Source organism: Amblyomma mixtum, chromosome 7 (assembly GCF_055824585.1).
Source record: "Amblyomma mixtum isolate Tamu chromosome 7, ASM5582458v1, whole genome shotgun sequence".
NCBI lineage: Eukaryota > Metazoa > Arthropoda > Arachnida > Ixodida > Ixodidae > Amblyomma > Amblyomma mixtum.
Genome location: NC_143018.1, coordinates 12,767,818 through 12,786,781, shown reverse-complemented (window position 1 = coordinate 12,786,781; position 18,964 = coordinate 12,767,818). Strand labels below are relative to the sequence as shown.

Here is an 18,964-nt window from a genome sequence, read left to right as displayed (position 1 = left end):
TCAGTATCTCGGCATTTCTTTAATTTCACTGAAGATGCGGCTCACTTCAAATCGCTAGAGTTCGTCATCAGTCCTGCAGACACACGCCTGCTTCTGGGACTCAAGGAAGGCCTCGCAGCCCAGGTTCTTAGTCATGGTTGTGAAGAGGCCGGCCGTCGAGACGCAAGAGTCCTTCGCGGCCACCTTGGTGTCGCAGATGCGCGCCATGCACGCGTCGAAGGACCTGTCGCACTGCGCCTTGTCGGCCAGGCAGGTGTCGTAGCACAGGTCGTGTTCGTTGCAGCAGGCCTCGAAGTCTGGGTGCGGCAAGGCCGAGGCCGGCAGACGGAAGGCTTCGGTGCCACAGCCGTTGGAAGACCTCTTGTGCAGCGGTCGCGGCGAGGGCTTCAGAGAGGCTGGGCACTGGAATCGGCACTCGAGGTTTCCGCCGCCAGGGCGGGCTGTGCTCGACGACGGGACCATGACAGTTGCCAGGAGGGCGCTGAAAAACAGTGCGGCGTCAAAGGACGACATGTCGGTTTCTTGCCTGTCCGATTCGATTGCTTCTTCTTCTTCACTTTTCATGCCTAGGCGCATGCGTTCATGAAGGAAAAACTCAGTTTTCTTCTTCCTCCTCTTAAGACATGGCAAATACCCACATGAGAGGGATTGGCCAAGGTGTGGTGGCATAAACAAGGAAATTTCCATAGGCGATTTCGACAAAACTCCGTCACGTCTTATGCCTTGTCGTCTTCTCAGAATCCCTACCTCCAGTCTTCACTGAGGAGTTCAAAGTGAACACCCGGAGAATACAGAAGAATAGTTAGACTTGGAGGGCCGTCTTCATGTGTTCCGTCTTGTTCTGATGTTCCCCTGTTTCTCACTTCTTTTCTTTGCTCTTCTCTTCTGGGTACTGCTTTTCCGTGCGGCCCATAACTCGGTGGTTTTCCGGTGGTCCCATAACTGCTTGAAGTTCCAATTCTTTTTTTTTTCTCTACACACTACCCAAGTATCTTTGAACGGTCGCCGTCAACAATCTTTCACTGTTGCTGAAGTTTCTGTCGCTGTGCCTACCTCGGCGGTGATCTGGTGCAGCTGCAGAAATGAAGATTAGAACCTACAGTGATTACTGCAGCATATACTGTAGTAGCGATACTAACAGCGCTGACTACACCATAATAAACATACCACTACCATCAGAAAAGCTGGAATGCTATAGCTGCTTTCAACGATTAACGATTGAATCATGCAGCTGCTAAAACTGTTTTGTAAGCCCAAGAATTCGTGATTTCTACAGCTGACAAAGGGGTGCGGAGTGTTGAAAACCAAGATTAATGGTGTGTTCGAGGTGGAAATTTTACGTTTCTCAAAAATAGACCTTCTTCGTAGTATTAAGTCCTGATCTCAAAGCATCTCTAGAAAAACAGGAGGGCAGTCGTAATAAACTTTAAAACACCACAACAGCTGTTCGTAGTTCGATTTTAGTTCGCAAAAACGGCGAGAGTTCGCCGCCCTCAAGAAATTGCGTTGTTTATGCATTCGTTTTACGTTTTGTTTCGGTGCAGGGGAGAATTCACTCGGTTTCTTCTTCAATGTAATTCGTCTATAATTTCCCTTTGTTCGGCAGGCAGTGTCAAAATTGAGAACTTCGTTCCATTCTCCTGAAGTGTAACTGGACTGTGCCGAGTTAGGCCTAAAAAAATCACTTTGCAAAAGAGAGCACTAGAGGAAAATAACACTTTCGAAAAATGCATAAATGAAGAAAGAATGCCCTACGTCAAGGACAAAACTGAACTGATCATGGGCTGCATATACCAAGGCAAGATGCAGACCAAGAAGAACAAAGCAAATGCGTAGCCACCGAGTTGTAGCGTATCTAAATATACAAACAAACGCGCCGCTCAGCAAAGATCCTAGAGAGAGATCGCCGAGTGAAGTGATGATCTTTAGAAATGAACATTTCCAAGCACAGCCTGCGGACAGCGTGTTCGAAGTGGACTATTTAAATCGGAGAAAAGCGACAGCAGACAAAAGGGAGCCAGTGAATGGTTCTTCCTTGGTTCAGAAAAGATGATGGATCAATGATTGTGAGTTTAAAGCAAGGACCTACATAGCGACAATGGGGCTTTCGTTTTGATGAGTTAGTTTCTTGAGTTCAGTAGAGCAAATCACATTGCGAAGCTACCCTTCATACGCGAGTTGCAAGCACAGATACAAGTACACTCCTCTAAGCAGCAGCTATGATTTCATGCAAAACGAAAGCAGTCAGAAAGCTAAGTGTTTCCGGGGAAAGGCTTGTACCGCTTTTGTTCAGAATTACTAACGACATCTCGCTACTGAGCAATAATATAGCAGACAAGTCGAGGAGATAGGACCATGCAAAGAAGGCGACGCTTAACTGAAAGGAGCCTACTAGTCTACGAGGCCCACTTTAAAACGAGCGTGCTATTCACAAAAAGTGCACTCCTGGTTCAGCGAGTTAGAACTAGAACACCATTTTTCTAAGAAATGCCACTTTTTTTCTCTCTCTCAGGAGGTCTGGAGACTGACTCGGGAACATAAAGTTGTCTGTTGTGGCTTGAAAAAAACACACCACGAAAATGCCTCCCAGACATTTCACTTTCTTCATCCTATTTCGAAACCCATACCCAAACTAGCCCTTTAGAAGGAGGAAGATTTCTTCTCACCAGTAGAGCGCCCGTTGTCGAAATCACTCACAACATGTGATCATATGTGGTACACTCTTTAAAGAGTACAAACACAACGTTTTTTGGGCGTGCGCTACTCATAATGGGCTCAGAACACCAGGGCGTACCATTCATTATTATTTAAAAAATTTTTTGCACTGGCAGAATGGGCCTCGGTCGGCCTCAGCTCTGGGGGCCGCCTTGATGTCGGCCGACCTGCCAACCTGCACTTCCACATTTCTGATGACGTCTGCGTCGCCCGAAAGCACTGGTTGTTCTTGCGAAGGACCAGTGGTTTCAATGACGTCACAATAATTGGGGAAAATGCACTCTGACCTCACTCGATACGGGTGTAAATACCGAGCGGCTGCACGGAAAAGATTATAATTCACATTAAAGTAGGTTGCACTCAACGCTTGAGACTGGAGCTTCCTAGAAGGCATCTCCTCACGCGCATGAAACAAATCATATCGTTCGAAATTCGGTATCTCGTCTCCTGTAAGAGCGCCCAATATCTAGCCTGCTTGGCTACTTCAGGCGGTCGTTACATAATGTTCGTAGCCTTTATCACATGACCACGGAGTACACAGGCTTTATCACATGGCCACACAAGCCCCATTCTCAACACTGGGAACTTTTTGCGGTGGCAACGCTGGGTGTTGGGAAAGTACTCGAATGGACTTACCACTGAAAAAAGCATGGCGTACTGACTCCTATCATAAAGTGCTGTTCCACCATTTTGAAAGTGTTGTGAAAGTTCAGCGGCACAATAGAGATAAAAATTCCTGAATTCATAACGACGACAGTAGACTCGAAAGAGCAAAGGCACTCACCCTAAGTTGCTGCTTTTAAAAGAGCGTCATTAGTCTAGCAGCGCAGATGTGCTGCGACAGCTGTTTGCATCACGCCGCCTTGAAAATGAGAAAGCCTGGAAAAATGAAGCCAGGGAGAGCTTTAGTTCTTTAAAAATTCTCCTCCGCTGAATAGCATTAAGCCCAAGACCGGTGACCCTTCGGTAGATCCCTGGTCACATGGGCATTCCCGGCAATGAGCTGGCTCACCAGCTTGCCTGCGATACTATACACCGGGCGCCGGGGATCCCATGGACGAGCCCACCGACGGAGCAGGCGGTCAGGGCTCACAAACGCACTGTCGATGAATACTACACGCAGCAAAAATTAGACTCAGCTGATTTACCATAGCCACACCCATCCTTATCGATCCGTGAAGCTCGCATTCTTCGCCGAATACCGTTTAATCTCCTACATACACCAGCCAAACTTTACTATACCGGTACACTTCCACACCTCAGAGCCCAAACTGTCCACACACATATGCAGACATAGAACACTGCCTTACACAGTGGCACGCAGCCTTCCAGTCCCCCGCCTATCCTTTCCCGCCACCCCCACCGTGGCCCATCTGGCTCGCCTCCCTGGATCTGAGGCTACAACGTGCCCTCGTCGCCTTGGCCCAGGACATACTGAACGCCTAATAGAAAGGATGTTTTAATAAAAATGTCACACCGTCACCACCACCATTGAGTCGAGCAGTAAAGCAAGGAACGGTGAAGTATTTTATTCTGCCGTTTTAAAATAGCTGCATTAGAAAAACAAAACCTGTCTTTAAGCGTTTCCTTCTGTGCTGCGTAATTTGCACAAATTTATTTGTTTCCTGAAGAGCTTTATAGGCCTAAGTTTCACCACTAGCAATGCAAAAGTCATGTATCGGGCGATGTGTGTAAGCTCCCGGAGTTGTGCGTTTAGCTCAGGCCCATGAATGAGTTAAATATTCACTTCACTACTTGCATTAAGGTTATCCTCGAAAAATAAAAGTCAGTCTCGAAGAGTTCTTGACGTGAAACTTCTACGTCCCAGAGAATCATCTGAGGCCAAAATTCTGCTCGGAATTACTGCAGTTGAGTGCAAGATTCTCCTCTCTTTGACAAGCACCATCCCAATCAACCGTGGCATAACCTCCAACTACTGTGCAACTACAAACGAGGGGCTTAAAAACTACCGCGCGAACTGGATTCCAGCATCACGCAACCGCTTTCCATGAGTTTCTTCAGGACACGGAGGGCGTTCAATACGAGGTGGAGAAAGTGGGCGCGGAAGAACAGAGGGAAGAGGAAAGCAACACACAGCGCCCCCTTCGTGCATGTCATTGATCTGCACCGCAAGTGCCTTTCATTCTTCCTTTCGCTTTGGAACATGCGGCGTCCGAAACTAATCTATCAACCCTCATTAAACAGGACCCCGTTCTTTTTTGTTCTTGTGTCTATCCCGTTGTCATTTCCAGACGAACCCTTGAAGCTAACCCGACTCGGCAATCATGCAATCTTCGAGAACACGGCCGCCTCCACTGCGTCCGGTCGCTCTAATGAAATAATCCGAATAGAAGAGCGTCGCTCGTGCACAACATGGCCCGACGAGCCAGCCGGACAGGTCCAGGAGAAAGTTCGCTCGGCGCTGTGCCCGAAGCGGTGATGGCGTCGAAGACGCCGCACTCCTCAATCCGCCGGCCGTTATTGGGTTAACGTGCCCCTCACTCCCTGTGCAGACGACGTGCTTGACCGCAAAGCTGCACGAAACAAGGAACATCGGCTGGCTGCCCGGCTGCCACTCATGTGCGTCGCCGCTTCTCTCTCTCTCTCTCTCTCTCTCTCTCTCTCTCTCTCTCTACTTTAGGAGAAGGAGGAGGATCAAGAGAAGAACGTTCTTTATCGATTGATTGTAAAACATTTTATTCGCCGGAAAGAGCTTGGTAAGAGGTCGCGTTAAGTGGTCGAGAGTACGCAACCCTTGACGACTTTGTCAGCCCACTCCACCGCCAAAACTTGCGTTCTGGGGTCACAGCTAGCCAGCACGGTATCTCAGCGCTCGAGAGAAGGAGCTGTAACTAGAACACCCGGAGATGGCTCTATTTTGCAGTCCCACAGGATGTGATCGTAGGTGGCACGCTGGCCACAGTGTTTGCAGTTTGGGTTGTAAAGATCTGGATAAATGTGCGCGAAGAGGGATGGGGTGCGCATCGATCGAATACTCGGCGTCGCCTGCCTCTTAAACATCGCGCCAGTTTTACTCTCCCCTTCGTTCACTCCACCATGCCCCCTCTTCATGTGTCTCAAAGCATCTGTCTGGGTCTCGCGCTGCCACACCCCTTTTCCTCCTCGTCTGAGTAAGATTAGATTAATTCATTCAAAGGCACTCGCCGTGTTGGGGCGGCCACGGAGGAGGACCCAGGGTTGCTCATTTGCCGAAGGGGTATCTCAAGATGAAAACGACGTCCCTTGGAGATTGGCACCATCAATAACGCAAGAAACGCGAACCACAAAGACACCGGGATAAAGGATGAGATAAGGAGGGAAGGCGACCGAACGAAAGAGGCGTGCAGAGGGAAGAGACGTGCAGCAGGCGCAGTGACCTAATTAAGTCACGCGCTAGCGGGAAACTAAGTGACGTCTCTTGAGAACTATGTGAAGTCTGTGTGCGTATACATGAAAGAAACGGCAAAAGTGAAAGATCTCCTTTCTGGACTGACTGGTATGTCGATACAACGGCGTTTAATTATAACTTTGTTACTACATCGAAACGATATGAAAATATGCACTCAAAATACACCAAGAAAGAAAGAGTAAAAAACCAAGCAAAGAGGACGAAAAGACGAAACAATTTATGGACAACATAAACACACAAAGACAAGTTTGCATAGATATAGCATGCACATGCTATATATTAAATGTTCATTATGATGCAGACAGACAAACACAGGCGGACGGATGCACGAACAAATGGAGAGATGATTGATTTATTGACTAAATGATTGATTTACAACAGATTACAGGTAAACTTAGATAATCTGCCCACTGAGATACTCAGAAAAAATTCTGACTATCAATCATGTGGAGGCAAGAATTTTCGTTTACAGCTATCGTCAAAGGACGTTGACAACAGCCTACACCCTGAATACAGCTCCTCAAACAGTTGTCGCCGCAAAGCAGGCTTAATGAATCCATTTACACAATCATATCCAGCAGCATAAGGAGACTCGATGTCTAAAAAGAGTAAAGTAGATAGCAAGCCGTGGATACGTGCCCTGTCTAGGGTACTACAAGTGTGTCCAGAAAACTAGCGGCCGTCTAACCGAGGCAGCTGTCAGCTTAGTTGCAGCTGTTACCAATAACCAAGTCAACACAAGAAAAACTTTGCGAAGAAGTGCGACGGGGCTCCTCACATCTTGCGTGCAGCAAAGTGGTTGTTTGGGCGTGTTGGTGAGACATGATATAAAGTTGAAGGGCACAACCAGACGAGGACGGTGAAAGAGACGAGAGACGATAATTTCACGCGTGAAATTATCGAGGCAGAGATAATACATAGTTTAGGGAAAAACTGCGCTTACAAGCCATCCATTGCTTTATCCCGCAAAGAATTGCAGTACTTGCGTCGTCATTTATTTATTTATTTATTTGATTTCCCTCAGGGCCAGAGGGCATTACAGAGGGGAGTGGATTACACACGAAAGTGAAACAAAAAATACAGCTGGTTTGGTTTGTTTTCGTTTATGGGATTTAACGTCCCAAAGCGACTAAGGCTATGAGAGACGCCGTAGTGGAGGGCTCCGGAAATTTCGACCACCTGGGGTTCTTTAACGTGCACTGACATCGCACAGTACAAGGGCCTCTAGAATTTCCCCTCCAAAGAAATTCAACCGCCGCAAAGAAATTCAATTGGTTTGGCAAGAAGGAATACCAACCTTATGACGATGGTCAATGCGATGTGAAATGTAAAAGGGTGGTAACATCATTTTATTCTTAAGAATGGGATTATCGTAATAAATCTTATGGAACAGGCAAAGACGGTATATTTTCCTGCGTTGTGACAGCAGGGGTAGTGACAACCTTGTTTTCATAGTCGTGACGCTGAAGTTGCGATGATAATTTGAATGGTTGCAGACTGCGCATGTGTGATTACAAGCCACGATTAGCCTTTATATGCTGTTTCGCGCTTCACAATAAGCTGTTGAAAGTTAGCGCTCGTTCGTCTCTCGTCTCTTTCACCGTCCTCGTCTGGTTGTGCGCTTCAACTTTGTGTCTTGCGTGCAGCCTGTAAGAACACGGAAGGCTGAGTAGGAGGGACATAAGGAAATTCTTCCAGACCTTCAAACACAATAAAACTTTCTGCGAAGAAAATTACATCTGTGCCTCGCAACTATAGCCAAATGTTTCCGTACGTTGGTTTGTTCATTTGGTTCGGAGGAGAAAGGGGGGGGGGGGGGGGGGGGCAGCTTTAACCCGTTTTAATACGAAAGCATTACTGGTATGTACTCGCAGATGGTAGAGAAAAAAATCCCAGCAAGAGCAAGAAAAATACAGTCACGTCATCAAGCGGACATATGACGCACACAGGAAGCCGAGCACCGTCACTTGAGGTATTCCTATACATGTCGTCTGTCTATATATATACTCGCCACTGGCCGACTTCCGTGTGGCGCTAGTTTTCCCGACATTCCTACTAAAATTTCGACGCAACCGTTCGAGGTACAGCGTTCCTGGTGGTGTCATACAAGTTCTCGTTCTGTATAACCTACATGTGCTAGTCAAGTTGGAGGCTAGCTTGCGACAGGGATTCGAACCGACGACATATGCACCTTCAGTTGTATGCCTTCCAAGACTTTCGCATGAGAAGTGTGATGCAGCCCTTCGTGGTACAACTTTCGGGTGATGTCATACGCGTGGGTGTCTGTGAAAGTGGTGTGTGCGTGTTTGAGCATTAATGCATCCAGGGACGGCAATGCTTTCTCATTCCCGCACGTAAGCAGTCTGAAATGTCTACCGCATTTTTTAACCAGAACGAATGGAGGACAGGTGGAAGGAAAGTTGCACCAGGCCAATTTCTGTTCCTTCTTTACACCTGTTACTCTTTTTTTTTTTGTCGAGAAGATTTTTAAGCTGGCTTTCCAAGACTACAAAAATCAATTGGCCCTATTGCCTGCAATCATTCGTTCTGGTGTACATGCGTATGCGCCTGTTACGGCAGCAATAGCAATAAAAACGTAAGGTGAAGAGATATTGTTCTAGTCGTGAACATGTACAGTATTTGTCAAAAGTAACCAGGCTCCATGGTTTGCTTCTCATTCGTATAACAGAGCCCTCAAGGCTTCCCTAAAGATCAAAAAGTTCTTTGAAGGTATGAACAGGGGTTCTTCTTACCACACAGAGATTTAGAGCTTGAGGGCCGACATAATAGCTTTAATATACGAGTGAGAAGAAAAACGTGCAGCGTGGTTACTTTTGACAAAGACTGTACCAAAACGTCAGCGGGAATTGCTTGTTACGATCACCTGTAAGCAACCATAGCAGTGTAGTAGAACGGAAAACGAGTAAGTGCAACCAAGTCCAGGGAAGCAAGCTCACCATTACCAAAGGCGCCTTCTAGCGCAATCTCGGTGGAGCTCGGCAGCCGCGACGGTTCTCAAACGGTACGAAGACGACGCCTCCTCAGAGGGTCACGTGGCATAAGCTTCCGCGGAGAGCACGGATAAACGTAGGAAGAAAAAAATAAATGTACAGAAAGAGGCAGAAAAAGTTGCGCGCTGTTTCCAAGCTCCCGAGGACGTCATTTCTCGGAAAATCTGCCACGTGTCGCTCAGCGGGTGAAACGGAAAAGCAGAAGATATGCGACAGCTGCGGAGCGTGCGTTAAAGTTACAAGACGAAAAGCACAGCATGTTTGAAGCAACACGAGCAGCCCATCCACTAAGATATAAAAAAAAGAAAGGAAAACCCGTCAGTAGCGACTGCAAGGCAAAAACCTTTCATCCCGACTCGGCAGCTGCTGGCGCTGGGTTTAACTGCATTCTTTGCCAACGGTTGCGACACACCCCCCGCGCAGCGGCCCTGCTTCGTTGGTTTTAGTCTTGCTCAGCGTTGATGAGAAGAGCGTGGGGCCATAAAATAAGCGCCCTCATGCTGCGCATTTGTAAGTGAAAAGCTTCTCAACACACACACACACACACACACACACACACACACACACACACACACACACACACACACACACACACACACACACACACACACACACACACACACACACACACACACACACACACACACACACATATATATATATATATATATATATATATATATATATATGTAGAAGAAGGGGTCACAACATTGCAATTATCTTCATTTAATACCGACAGTTTCGGACGGAGGACCGTCCTTCCTCAAGGTATACCTTGAGGAAGGACGGTCCTCCGTCTGAAACTGTCGGTATTAAATGAAGATAATTGCAATGTTCTGACCCCTTCTTCTACAAGTATTCCTGGGCCATTGAACGACAATACCTGCTGCAACTATATATATATATATATATATATATATATATATATATATATATATATATATATATATATATATATATATATATATATATATATATATATATATATATTTCCTCCCTCGCCTATTTGGGAGCGTGCATATCTGGCATATCCCGGCCGCGGTGGTGGAATTTCGATGGAGGCGAAATTCTAGAGGCCCGTGTACTGTGTGATGTCAGTGCACGTTAAAGAACCCCAGGTGGTCGAAATTATCCGGAACCCTTCACTACGGCGTCCCTCATAGCCTGAGTCGCTTTGGGACTTCAAACCCCAGTAAACCAACCAATAAAGCAATCGGGAACCTGCCAGCGCCTGATGTTTCTACAGCCGTGGTTGCGCTAGACCACGCATGCCATTGCTACAACAGTCTCCATGCTGGCGTCCCTGGAGGCTCGAATCGGCTCCAAGCACCGGCCTCTGTTCGCTCGAGATTAACGCCTGACGTTCGCGACGGACACATTGCACTCTCACTGCGCGCCTGGTGGTCGGAGTAAGTAAATAAATAAATACAAAGTAAAAAGGGAGTCCCCTAGCAACAAGCCTTCGGACCAGTCGGCTTCCGACACCACCCGAAAGCAGTGCCTACACAGAGCCTTGCTCATTGGAGGAGAATGGCGGGAAACTGAGGTGAAAATGCTATTTGAGAGCGCTCTACTCATTTCTCCCTCGCCGTCATCTTTTACTTTGCACCATCTTTTCGCTACTCCAAGATGTATATAGCTTGAATATATTTGTCTTGTTCACTTTTGCTACCTTCCCTCTCTCCTCGTCATTTATTCTGCGGGTAAACCACACTGCTGAACCAAGCCGCAACACATGATTCGTGTACAGCGTAGAAAGGCTATCTCTCTGCCATGTGCTGGAGCGCCTTAATTGATCCAAGCTCGCTGACGGAGATGAAGATTGTCGGACAGTGCCCACGGCGATCATCGGCGGTGAAGGCCTCCCAGGCATTGCTTCGTTTCTTGAGAGCGTCGGAACTGCATGATAGTCTGTGAATTTACCGCGTGCTTAACGACTTCGCTTAATGCCTTCTTTATCCTGCTACTCCCCTGTCTCCTTCGCCTTCACATCCCTTCATTAATTTCCTCCAGTGCAGGGTAACAAACCGGTTTCTTCTGCCAGTTAACCTCCTCCTTTCCTTTTCTTTTTCTTCCTGAAACCACATGTATCACAAGCAGTGCTGCCGGTCATGATAAGGCGGATTGAGTGCTGCTTTGTAAAAGCAACACTGCGCCACTGACGATAAAGCAATGCTGTTTCACGTCGCTGTAAGCTAGATAGGAGGAAGGTACACATCGTATTATCAAGAGTCAAGTGTACGCAGGGTATACAGTGCATAGTCCCGAATTTACCGCCGTCCGGCTGTCCTGTCGACGGATGGCACAAGCGAGGATCAACTGGAGGTGCTGGAAGAGAAAAATCTTCATTTGGGGCCACCACATAATGGTATCCAAAATTTCCGCATTGTAAAATCATTCAGAATTTTTCTTGTATTCATTATGCCCGTTTATTTTTTTTTAATCATTTTTTCCATAATTTTTTTTAATGTATAATTCCATCTTTAATTCCTCGGAATACTTACCCAAAGTTAAATCATTAGTTTGGCAACAAAAGGTAATCCATTAGCTTGGCACCAATTTACCTTCTTTGGGCTCTCCTCACTGAACTCTGGCCAATCCCCCGTCGTGGGCATAGAGTTTCTTACTATTACCTAGAGGGAAAGCTGGCGGCGCTGCACTTCAGCCACCATAGACGCCCAAAGCATCATGGGGCGGTGAGCTACTTGTTGCGGCACAGGCGTAATTTTTTGGGAACATGGAGTGGCACTACTAAGACGTTTCATTCCGAAAACGCTGTTCGTGTGTGCGCAGACGACTTCCGCGCGAACGCAGTGTGCAAAACTCATAGTAGTGAAAACGCTACGACACAGGACGCCAATAAAAGGTTTCACTTTTCTGAAATGCCATTAAAAACCTCTTATAGTGTTTAAGCAACAACATATTTCTTGAAAATATATTTTCTCTTAAAAGTGCGCCTGTTAATTACGAAATATTAGTTTTTATAGTGTTGACTACTTGGCCAATAGGAGAGCGAGTCGTCTCTTATTTTGGGCGAACTTTGCACTTAAATGCTTTTCTGCTCGTTTGTTGCAATCATTAGACAAGATATTGAATGTTAGGACGTTTGTAATTATCAAACAGCTTTATTTTTTTTATTATCTTTTGGCCAAAAGTTGCAGTTCCGCAACAAGTAGCTCACCGGCCCATGATGCTTTGAGCGCCCATGGTGGCTGAAGTGGTCTCGAGGGGTCGCCACGCAAACTCCCATAGACGGGCTGCCAGCTTTCCCTCTAGGTAATAGTAAGAAACTCTATGGTCGTGGGTATGTGTCATGCCACCAAGGCAACAACAACAAGATAGGCACCCTGAGAAGGAGCCCTTCCTCCGCTAAGTATAAGATACTCCCAGATCATAGATGCAGATGTTGGAGCTCCACGGAATCCGAATGAAGCCGCACCCTGAAGCAGGGAGTCACGGAATCCAATTCGTTACCCTGAAGAACCATTAGTTACCTTGTCTTGGCATTACGTACTGTCTTGGCCAAAATACTTAAGGCCAAATGCTTTTCGCTTCAGCCCCGTAATCGAGCCATTACGGCACTATTACAGACCGAAGACCCTTAAAATGCTAGCAGGTCTCTACGAACCCAATAAACTGACCCACATTCTATTGTCATGTCCGCAAATATCGGCTCCACGTAGTAATATCCTTGATTCATATTGCAGCGAAGAAGCACAAACACACGTAGAAGGAACACGCAAAAACACGGACGAACGCTGCACTCACAACTGGTTTACTGAGAAAAGATTTCGAGCTTAAAATGGCATCCGTTAAAATGCATCCGTTTTTTTGTACGCTTCGGAATTCAACCTTTTTGCGGCATTATGATAAGATGTTATTTTTTGGCACGTGTTTGTTATGGTTTTCTTTCTGTAGTGCGCAGATGCGTGAGCCATTTTAAGCTCGAAATCTTTTCGCAGTAAACCAGTTGTGAGTGCAGCGTTCGTCCGTGTTTTTGCGTGTTCCTTCTACGTGTGTTTGTGCTTCTTCGCTCCAATATGAATCAAGAATGTTACCAACTTGCCAAAAAACGTGTTTTACTCACGTAGTAATATCTATGGATCAATGGAAGGCTCTGATGCGCAGCTCTATATCTCTGCCATTCCAGCGGCGGTAGTGGCCTGGTCCTCGGGGGCCGCCGGGCCTCAAGGGCTCCTGGCCGTCAGAGCCACCATCCTCCCTACATTAAATGCTATCAATAAAGTCCTCATCAATCAGACAATCACAGCGGCAAGCCCTGCACCTGATCCGGGGGCGAAAGTCTCAGTTTTTATTTTTGTATTGCAGATGTCGCTTCCATTCAGGAACAGTAGCTCCGCTCGGCGGTGCTTTCGGACTCTGTACCGAGCTTTCGCCCTATAACAAAGGTGACGATGGTCCTAAACAGGATGAACGCGATAAATGCGGATCTCATGGCGTATAGCGCGCCGCCCCTGCCGTTCGCCGTATAACGAAGATTCTTGCGTGCTAGATCTACACCGTGGACTGTGAGGTATGGAGTGTAATGAACGGCTCATCTGGATTAATCGTGAGCTTGTGTTCTCATCAGCGCAACGCTTTGCACCCCTGTCACACTGGAAGATTTATTTCGATTCCATTTGAATGACAATAGCATCTGGTCAAATGTCTAGGGGAATCCCCTAAGGTGGAGTAGATTTGTAATAAGGGAGTAATTACTCTTTGACATCCACCCAAGCGCAGCCAGTGGATGTCAATGAGTAATTACTCCCTTACTACAAATCTACTGCACCTTAGGGGATTACCCTAGACATTTGACCAACACTGTTCCCACTTCGAGTTATTGATCAATTCGCTCTCGCCCTACCTTAAGCTTGCCGTCCCGGTTAGCGGAGTTGGTAGAGCGACTGCTCCGGTGAAGCGGTGGTACCGGGTTCGAACCCTGGACAAGGACGAATTTTCTTTAACTGCGAAGTTTCTGAGAAAGCTGTACAGCTTTCTTTTGTAGCCGTATGGCTGCGCTTGGGTGGATGTCAATGAGTAATTACTTCCTTATGACAATAGCATCTAATTACACTAATCAGCTGTTATACACAGCAATATTTGATGCCATTAGGTTAGAATGGCATCCGCTATCGAATGACTATGGGGAACTTATTCGAACTCATCCTTGAATCGAGTGAACGCTCTTTAGGCAAACCGCAGAAATAAGAAACGCGAAAAAATAATTCCAGAACCACCTCAGTTGAACGGTTCACTTTTTGAGTTTCAAAAAAAAAAAAGAAGAACACGTTGATTCTGGCGTGAAACTGTTTGTACGGCATGCTGTCATGGATAGCTATTACCCTCGGTCTCAGCAACGCCCTAGCACGAAGCATGGCCCTGCCCGTGGCCGCCGATTATTCTTGGTTCCGCGTTTCTGGTTGCTTGCCATTCCACGTGCGTTGTAAAGCTGTAACTGAGCGCCTCACCTTTTGAGCATCAATTCCACGCTGCGCGCGTGTCCGCGTTCCTCCGTGTCAGCAGTATTGCTTGTTTATGGTTTGTTTACTTTTATCGTATATGTGATTGACTTTATACTTATTGGCTGAAATGCTGCAGCATAGCCAGCAATAATACATGGATCTTATGATATCACACAGAAATTTTTTTTTTCCTGCGCTAAAATAACCCCACACAACCATGTGAAACACCAATTATGCGCACGGATGTCTCCTTACTGTACTATTGTTTTCTCCTGATCGTCATTGCTATCACCTGCGAATGACATTATTTCTTTAGTATGTAGCACCGAAAGAGACCGAATGTAATTAGCTGCGTAGTACTCCGTTCGATAAGAATGATACTAAATTTTCCAGTTTGACATCTGCGTTATTCACCAAGACGTATATGCCGTTCAATTCGAGGCTATTATGGCTATCATCTATGACAACGAGAAAAATTTGGCGCTCTTTAAAGCGTTCTAAGCTCTACTTCAAAGTTCTGTCTTTTAGGTCGCAGCATTACGTGTTTTTTAATGCGTGTGTGTCTGTATAAATGGTAACGTATTATCGATATTTTCTACAAATATGACAGAGAAGCCGCCGGTGTGGCTCAGTGGTTAATGTGCACGGTTACTGACCCGAATGTCGCGGGTTCGATACTGGCCGCGGCGGTCGCATTCCAATGGAGATGAAACGTTAGAGGCCCGGGTACTGTGCGATGTCAGTGCATGTTAAAGAGCCCCAAGTGGCCAATATTATCCGGAGCCCTCCACGCTACAGCGTCACTCATAGCTTGAGTGGCTATGGGACGTAAAACCCCGCAAACGATACCAAATGGGGCAGAAATTTCGCGAGCAGTTAAGTCTCGTCGGGAGCAGGATACCGCCTGCATCAAAGCGACACGCCCCGTGACGTCAGTGCTCAGTATAGTATACCCGCTCGACCTGAAACGCGACGACAGACAGGCCGAGGCCCCGGCCGCATATTTATGCCTGTCACGCCCTCTCACGCTGCCTCCCGCCGTAAATTCGAGACCCATCCGTGGACACAGCGGAGCCCCCTTTTCTAAATATAGCACACGCCCGTGCATAACAATTTCGGCTGCGTGAACTTCCCGAGCGCGAACATGGAGCCTCGGCGGGCGCGAGAGATATGAAGATAGACAAAGCGAACCTGACTCATATGCAGAGACGATCTGCGAAGCGAAAAGTGAAACAGCAGAAAAATCAGAGACAACCGCAGGAAGAACCGTTTGGCGTCGAATAATTCATGTGTCTATGCATGCGGTGGCTATCTAATGCGGCGGCTCTGGGCGAATTGCTGTGGCTGGCTTGCCAAGAGGCTTTCTCTCTACTTCGTTCAGGCTCCAGGCAACGAGGCTCGAAGCACGCATACCGGAAGAGTGCCGACCTGATTCGATTAGGATCGATGACCTCAAAGCGCACGCGATCGTCGAATAAGCAGCAGAAGCGGAGTATAGCGCCGGGCCGTTTATTGAAATTGATCGTCGCAAAGCGCGCACCAAACCCACATCTTCCATTGCGTCCTTTTTTTCGATTGCTTCGTCTTTTTCATTCATTAACCTGGGAGCGGATGTTATGCGGCCTATAAAGCAGCCCCGATTTGGAAGGTCCCCCTCCAAGCCGCAAATGGTTTAAATATACCCGTGTAACGAGTTGCGCGAGTATCTTCATTCACTTACCTGTCGACTATGGGGTGATCGGTTTTAACTGGGTTTTTATTTCGTACACCCCCGACTTCAGCCAGTTGTTGCTATATGGGTAGTTGATGCCCTTACGGGCAGCACGAGAATGGGGGACCGGTGACTGCACAGCCAGGTCATAAAGATTCTGTACGACGGAATGTAGCCAATGAGCGCGGGAATGGTGCCGAACTTTATGCACGCTGACTCGTTAAAACTGAGCACCGCATTGTATTGAAGGCACCGTACAGAAGGCAGGGCTCGACTAGCCAAGCCATTTATGCACCTAATTACCATAGCTGTTGCATTGCCAGTTGAAAAATATGTGTTACTATGTGTTCACGACATAGTAAGACACAACCGCCCTTTTCATGAATCAATACTTCATCTCCCGCTTCGGTCCACTAGAAACCTCTCCTTCGGCAATTTCAACCTCCCTCCCATCCGCAATGTATATGGTGAGCGTTTAATGCTGGGGTAAAAATCTGGAACGCGATACCCATTTCTATGAAAAACTCACACAATTTTGCTGGTATGTTTAAAAAACACAACTGAAATAATTGAGTTAACCTGAAATTCTTTTCTCGTCATAGTTTTCTGTTATTATGTACTTTGTATGTACCACGATAGTTTGTACTAAAACTCGATGTCTGAAAGTTCTCTTTGCATGTCATGTTTTCAAAGCTATTTTCTTTCTTTTTTTTTTGTCTCGTCGAATGTTATCTACCAGTGTTTAGACTACTTTGCTTTTAATCTTGTACAACGCTTACGCTATTCTGTATAAGTCCGCCGTTTTTTAATTTGCTTTTGCATATTTTGTGTACTTGGACCCGAACTAGCCATTGACTATGTGTTCAAAAAGTGTTTTGTATTTTCTGTAAAAGAGATTCGAAATATATTGAATTGAATTGAATTGAAAACTGCCTGGTAACGTTCGTTTCATCCGTGAAATATGTTCCGCTTCGTATCATTATTGTCATTTATAAGCCCATTCTCACTACTATTTCCTCAGTTATTGCCTGCGTCTATCTTACATTCATTGCTGTATTATATTGTCCGGTTGAGTTATGGCATACATGCAGCTCTTCGCATTTAAAACTGAGATTGTTTATACTCGCGGACGAAAAATGCTTGTGTAAATCGTGAGGTTTAACGCCTCAAAGCGACAGAGGGACGACAGAGAAGCTCTGTGAGGGACGTGGTAGTGGAGGACTTCGGATTAATTTAGACCCTCTGGGATACTTTAACTTGCACTGACATCACACAGCATATAGTACTTTTTTTACATTCGCTTTCAACGAAATGACGACCCCCCACCCCCCCTCCGGCCGAGATATGATGTAATAAAACATAAAACCTTAATCGTCGCGCACTGATATTCCCTTCTGTGGTTACTGGGTCAGTTATTGCTCAGAAAGATTAAACAGAAAACGAAAAAATGCGTTCTACCTAATTATGGAGGGACATCGAGGTAGAGCGAAATATTTCGACCCGCAAAGAACTGGGTCGCCCCGTCGGCCCCCTCCGCATGCGAGACCACGTGCATTAATGCGAGGCGCAACCGTGAATGCACTTCGGAAACAGTGCACGAAAGAGCTTAGCAGTCGACGGGGCACCAGATTAAACTGGCGCCGAACAAAGCGACCCGATTCTGTCGCTATAAGGAAATCTAGTAGCACTAGTGTTCTATGGCCTTCGTGTGTAATGCTCAAACTACTATGCGACTCCTTCACGAGTGCGGTGAAAGCTGGCTCGGCCAAACTAGATATACAGTGAAATTTGATTCATAACTTAATTATCTGTACTGCGCTTGAGTATGGTATAATCTGAATTGTATAAATAAGAAACAAAGAAAATAATTCGCAGGGGGCCAAGATTGAAGCTTAAGCTCGGTAGCCAACGTTTCCACAAAATGAAGTCTTCGTCTGGGCAAAACTTTTGGCGAAAAATTTCCTGTGGCTTAGCTCAGCTAAGCCAGGATATACATAGCGAAAGGTACAGTCTTTGTCAAAAGTAACCAGGCTGCGTGGTCTGCTTCTCATTCGTATAACAGAGTCCCTAACGATCAAAAAGTTCTTCGAAGCCATCTGAAAGCCGCAGAAGAAAAGCAAATCTAGAGCTTAATAAAGTTTTTCACTCACGCACTCGAAGGTGAGAACAAGGGTTCTCCTTACCATACAGAGATTTAGAGCTCGAGGGCTGGCATAATAGCTCCAATATACGACTGGGAAGAAAAACGTGCAGCCTGGTTACTTTTGACAAAGACTGTACGTTAGGCGTCGAACATAACATGCTCGGCGCCTTACAACTATGGCAACCGGTTGCTATGGTTGCTGTGGTTGCCCAAGTCATGGCAACCGGTCGCCATTGTTATTGCGCATGCGCAGTACTGGCCTGCGACGACCGCCTGAAATGCGCCTCTGACTAGCCTAGTTAGTGTAGCTTTCGCTACAATACTGTCGTCGAACCGTCGGTTAACGGCTGAGGCTTCCCTGCAGCCACTTGTTCACTCTGTGCTGTCATGAGTTACATCTTCACTGCCCCTGTTCTCTTTCTAGAGGCAGAAAAATCATGCATAATGAAGTGAGGTTATGCACACAGTATGTGGAACCCTTACACCAGGGTCCCATTTGCCGTAGCTATT

The 18,964-nt window shown here is 46.5% G+C and overlaps 1 protein-coding gene across 1 annotated transcript; it reads right to left on the bottom strand.

The window, feature by feature from the left end:
- LOC149335055 (group XIIA secretory phospholipase A2-like) lies at positions 1 to 3,591 on the bottom strand. The gene is made up of 2 exons (XM_089553730.1): positions 3,500 to 3,591; positions 1 to 1,074 (listed from the first exon to the last, which is right to left on the bottom strand). Exon 2 carries the CDS (start codon positions 685 to 687, stop codon positions 55 to 57), a length of 633 nt encoding a protein of 210 aa, XP_089409856.1. The 5' UTR covers positions 688 to 1,074; positions 3,500 to 3,591; the 3' UTR covers positions 1 to 54.
- Positions 3,592 to 18,964: the final 15,373 nt, after the last annotated feature.